The sequence below is a fragment of the Drosophila yakuba genome, chromosome 2R, assembly GCF_016746365.2.
Source record: "Drosophila yakuba strain Tai18E2 chromosome 2R, Prin_Dyak_Tai18E2_2.1, whole genome shotgun sequence".
In the NCBI taxonomy this organism is placed as follows: domain Eukaryota; kingdom Metazoa; phylum Arthropoda; class Insecta; order Diptera; family Drosophilidae; genus Drosophila; species Drosophila yakuba.
The window spans coordinates 3,825,979-3,830,444 of NC_052528.2; the positions used below are offsets into that span (position 1 = coordinate 3,825,979).

A 4,466-nucleotide genomic window follows, 5' to 3' on the forward strand; every position below is an offset into this window, starting at 1 on the left:
GCAAAAAACTTTTGGCCACGCCCTCTCTAACGCCCACAAACCGCCAAAAACTGTCCTTCGCACTTACACTAGCTGAGTAACGGGATGCCACGCCCACACTTTTGAAAAATGTTTTGATATTTTTTAATTTTTGTAATCGTCTTGTAAATTTTTATCTATTTGCAAAAAACTTTTGGCCACGCCCTCTCTAACGCCCACAAACCGCCAAAAACTGTCCTTCGCACTTACACTATCTGAGTAACGGGCTGCCACGCCCACACTTTTGAAAAATGTTTTGAAATTTTTTAATTTTTGTATTAGTCTTGTAAATTTTTATCTATTTGCAAAAAACTTTTGGCCACGCCCTCTCTAACGCCCACAAACCGCCAAAAACTGTCCTTCGCACTTACAGTAGCTGAGTAACGGGTATCAGATAGTCGGGGAACTCGACTATAGCGTTTTCTCTTGTTTTTTTATAAATTTATAAACACATCTGCTAAAAATAAAACGTCGCTTTCAAAATATAGTTTTAAATAGTCTTTAATAGTTCGACAGTTAAATGTCTCCCATACTTTCTGTGCGAAATTAAAGTCATCTATACTACAATTTTCTTCACTAAGAGAATTATAAAAACTATCAATGCTTGGAAGTTGGGTATCATTAAACTTTTCAAAACTATCTAAGTAGTCATAGGGAAACACCCCCTTCCTCCTCATTTGCTTAAATTTTTCTCCCTGAAATTTCGTACTTGGAATTTTAAAATCTTTATCCTCCATATAGCTTGATAGATTTTCTAAACTTGAATTTAAAAAGCAGACTGAATCTATGTTATTTTGTATCTGCTTGTAGCATTGATTTTGATAGTTATCGTAAGTGCTATATAGAGCTCTTTATTGCAAGGTATGGGACTTAAGTCCCCCTCTAATTCAGTAATAAATAAATGGATATCATATTTAGATAAATTATAAAACAATACAGGAAAGAAAGGGTCACTTAATCTAAACTTATGCTTACAATTCCTATGGATAGGACCTACGTATTCGCCAGAAAATTGGTCGAAGAATTTGTCCAGGTCGCTCGCATTTATTTCTTTTTCACAGGCGCAACAATTTTCATTTTGAAGCTGTTCATCAAATGAGTCATCCCTCGGTTTCTTGATGGTAACCCACTATTTGTAATACAGGCTTAAAGTGTTTTCTTTAAGAGTTTTACAAAATGTTTGTATACAATCAACGCCTATAAAATTATAAAATTTAAATATGTAAGTTAAATATAATTTTATTAAAATGTTGTTCTATTTACATTCGTAGGTCCACAGCTCGTTAAGATTAGGATAATCTTTATGGGCAACATAAAAAGATACTGCACATGCCGTATGCTTTTGTACTTGCGTGGTTGACGAGGAAGCAGAAGAATTCAAGCATGTTTTGAAATTTTCAAGAACAGCCTCAATGTCTGCATAAATTACCACTAGAGAAGATAATTTTTTGGGATACCCTTTAAATAATGTTGTCGTATTAGGGTCAGGATAAAATAAGGACACTTTTCCGCATTTCAGTTTGTTGTGAGTAGTGCTTTTCACGTGATAACACTAAAGACAGTTCTCACAAAAATATCCTCCCGATTTTCCTTTAGAAAATTGTGAAGAGCATAATGTATAAAGATTTGTTATATACGCATAATGCATAATGTTTTGGGTAATATTATCGATTCCCAATATATTAATGTGGTTCCGTTTTCTTTCTTTTGTTTTAATCGTGGGACCAACCACTTTTTCACCTGCTTCATCAATTTCATAAATATTTATGCTAAAGTTGACATTGTTTTTCTCAAAATGTCGAACTCTTATTTTTTCGACTGGAAATTTAATTCCTGAAAAATCTAAAGTCATTCCGCCATACACAATAGTTTCATCATTAATATTAATGTTATAGCTTTGAGGCTTTGTCATCCTTTCTCTCGAATATTTCCTTTGCTGGGGGGTTGTAAAAGTCCTATTTTCATGGTTTTGATTAGCTATAAATGCTAGTATACACCACTTGAAACAAAATACGTCGGCATTCTGCAAGTTTATTAGCGCATTTCGGGCTCTTATTTTTTGAGGAGCTTTAATGTATCCGCTGGCAGGAATGTTTTCCAATTTTATTATAGTAGTTTCAAAATAGTTAAAATTTTTAATAGCCCAGCCTGAGTCTTTTTCATGAAATTCGCTGCTCAATGTAAGTAAGCAATCTATAGCCGAATTTAGCTCATAAATAATGTCTTTATTTATGTAAGTTAATTACTTTGCGGTTAGCAAGGTAAAAAAATAATAAAATAAATTGGAGTTCAGTTAAGAACGACCTTATTTGTATAAATCCATTTTGCAACTAAATTACCCTAAGCTGTCCCTAGCAAGCTGCGAGTCTTTGGCTGTGAGCTGCGCTGCCCTTGGTGGCAGAGGATCGGCGTCGGCTCCGTAGCTTTCCAATAGGCCACGACATCGGCTGATGTTTTGCTGGTCAAATCAGTGCGGTCTTCTTGGAATCACTTGCATTGGTGGGAGCGGAAGTTGTTACCAATCAGATTCTTCGAACTCTACTTGGCAGCTCGGCGTGTGCAGGAAATTATCGAATTCTGCTTGGCAGCTCGGCGTGTGCAGGAAATTATGCAGACGCTGAGCTTGCAGATTGAAGCTTGCTTATTGGGGTTCATTGTTCTGGATTTAAACATTTTTGTTGTTAACTCTTCCCCCTCCAATTTATGCTTGTCCTCAAGCTGTCTCTAAAAGTATGGAATGTCGTTGAACTGAGGTAGCTGGTACTGTGCCTCAGTCGAAGATTGCTCGCGGGTTGTAGGTGCGAGAATCGCGGTGACTTTCGCTTCCATTCCAGGCGTGGGACCTAGTTGCAGGGTTATGCTCTTCTTCCGTTGGCTATAGATGTGCAAACCCAGGATGAGAACCAGCACAATCCCAAAGAGCGTTAACAAAGTAATGCTGTTAACTGTTGAATGTGTTCTTATGTTCATCAGCTGTCCAGTGTTGTTTATGTGCAATGCTTCCAATGCTTCAAGAGATAGAACCTTAAGTCTTTCTTTTTCTTCGGCCGTAAACTGCACAAGAGGTGCTCCGGGGGTCGAGACTGTAGGTTCCAAGTTGCTGAACTGCTGGTTGTCGATAATTATCGAGTCATTTGATAGTTGAACCAGATAGGTGCCCTCTAGGTGAAGTTCTGTGTTGTTCCATGTTGCGTTTCCATCGTAGTCGTTTAGTAGGATGATTCCATCGTCGACTTCTTCTATTTTGGGTACATGGTCGGCATTGCTAAAACTACACAGCGCTTTCTGTCCCTGAACTAGCTTTGGTATAAATTTTGAATTACTTATATTAACAATTTTTTTCTTATCGCGTATTTTTATATATTCTACGGTTTTACAAGTTTGGGGAATGCCATAGGTAATGTTTTTGTAAACAAAGATTTCTTGAAAGTTTAAGTGTATGATTGAATTGTTTTTTACTATGGGTTTTATAATAAGGTCTTGGTATTGTATTTCTTCTAAGTTTGGAACTTTTACAATATACAGAAGTGTTGTTTTATTATGTAGAATTGGCACATCGGAAAACTCCATTATTTCTTCCATTGATAGGGTTGGCATATTATTTCTTTTAAAAATTTTCTCGATTTCAATTAGCTCACCTTCATTTAATACAAGTGTGTTAACTACGTTTAATCGTGCCCATTGAATGGCATATTTAATGTTAATAATTTCTTCTTTTAAAAGGCGAATCTGGTTGTGCAAACTAATAGCCGTCTCGATACTTACTGAACTGCTTTTTTGAATAGAATTGCTGAGAGCATTAGATACTGAAGTAAGTTTATTTATTCTTCCTTCTAACTGTTTGTTAATAATGACCTGTTGGTTATTATTGTCAATAAGTTTATCTAAGTTCTGCTCTATCATAACCAGGTCATCATGATCTGGGCTACCCGCTATGTACTTCCATCCTGACCCTAGCCAATTTAAGGACCTAGTTTTTCGAGTTTTGGGAAAGGCTGTGATTGTTCGGAATATGTGAGTAGTTGTGTTTATCTCATGGTGAAGGGTAGCGTATAATGGACTGCGTTTAGGGCTATTTTCCGTATGTTCATGTAAAATATCTAAAGCGGTTTGGATTTGGTCGAGGTTAATGAGGTGTATTAGTTTAGTTGTTGAGGTTTGTAGTTTTCCGATCCCCTTGTTCATTGTCAGTATCTGTGCGTTCGTATAGTTTGTAAGGTTCATCGTTCCACTGACATCGTTCGTAATCCATAGTAATATTCTGAAAAATTGTAGATTTTGATATGGCTTTTATGTACCGTTTTTCCCGATTCTGTTGTTACTGTAGTGTGCTTGTTTTCCTTAACTATTTCTTTCCTATATCTTGGGGAAAGCTTTGAACCTAATCTAGTGTTTATTTTTACGAATATTTCTTCTCCTGGCTGATAGTTTAGTATTTCGTTTTTTTT

General features: G+C 36.2%; 1 protein-coding gene across 2 annotated transcripts; it reads right to left on the reverse strand.

Annotated features, from left to right (window-relative positions):
• Window positions 1-2,306: 2,306 nt before the first annotated feature.
• Window positions 2,307-4,231, reverse strand: LOC120321014. 2 transcript variants are annotated; one of them, XM_039372193.2, is made up of 2 exons: window positions 3,657-4,231; window positions 2,307-3,314 (listed from the first exon to the last, which is right to left on the reverse strand). In XM_039372193.2, exons 1-2 carry the CDS (start codon window positions 4,201-4,203, stop codon window positions 2,743-2,745), a joined length of 1,119 nt encoding a protein of 372 aa, XP_039228127.2. In that variant the 5' UTR covers window positions 4,204-4,231; the 3' UTR covers window positions 2,307-2,742. The 2 variants fall into 2 exon arrangements, with proteins under 2 accessions (XP_039228127.2, XP_039228128.1); XM_039372194.2 differs by having other exon boundaries at window positions 2,307-3,318; window positions 3,657-4,222.
• Between the last annotated feature and the right edge of the window lie 235 nt (window positions 4,232-4,466).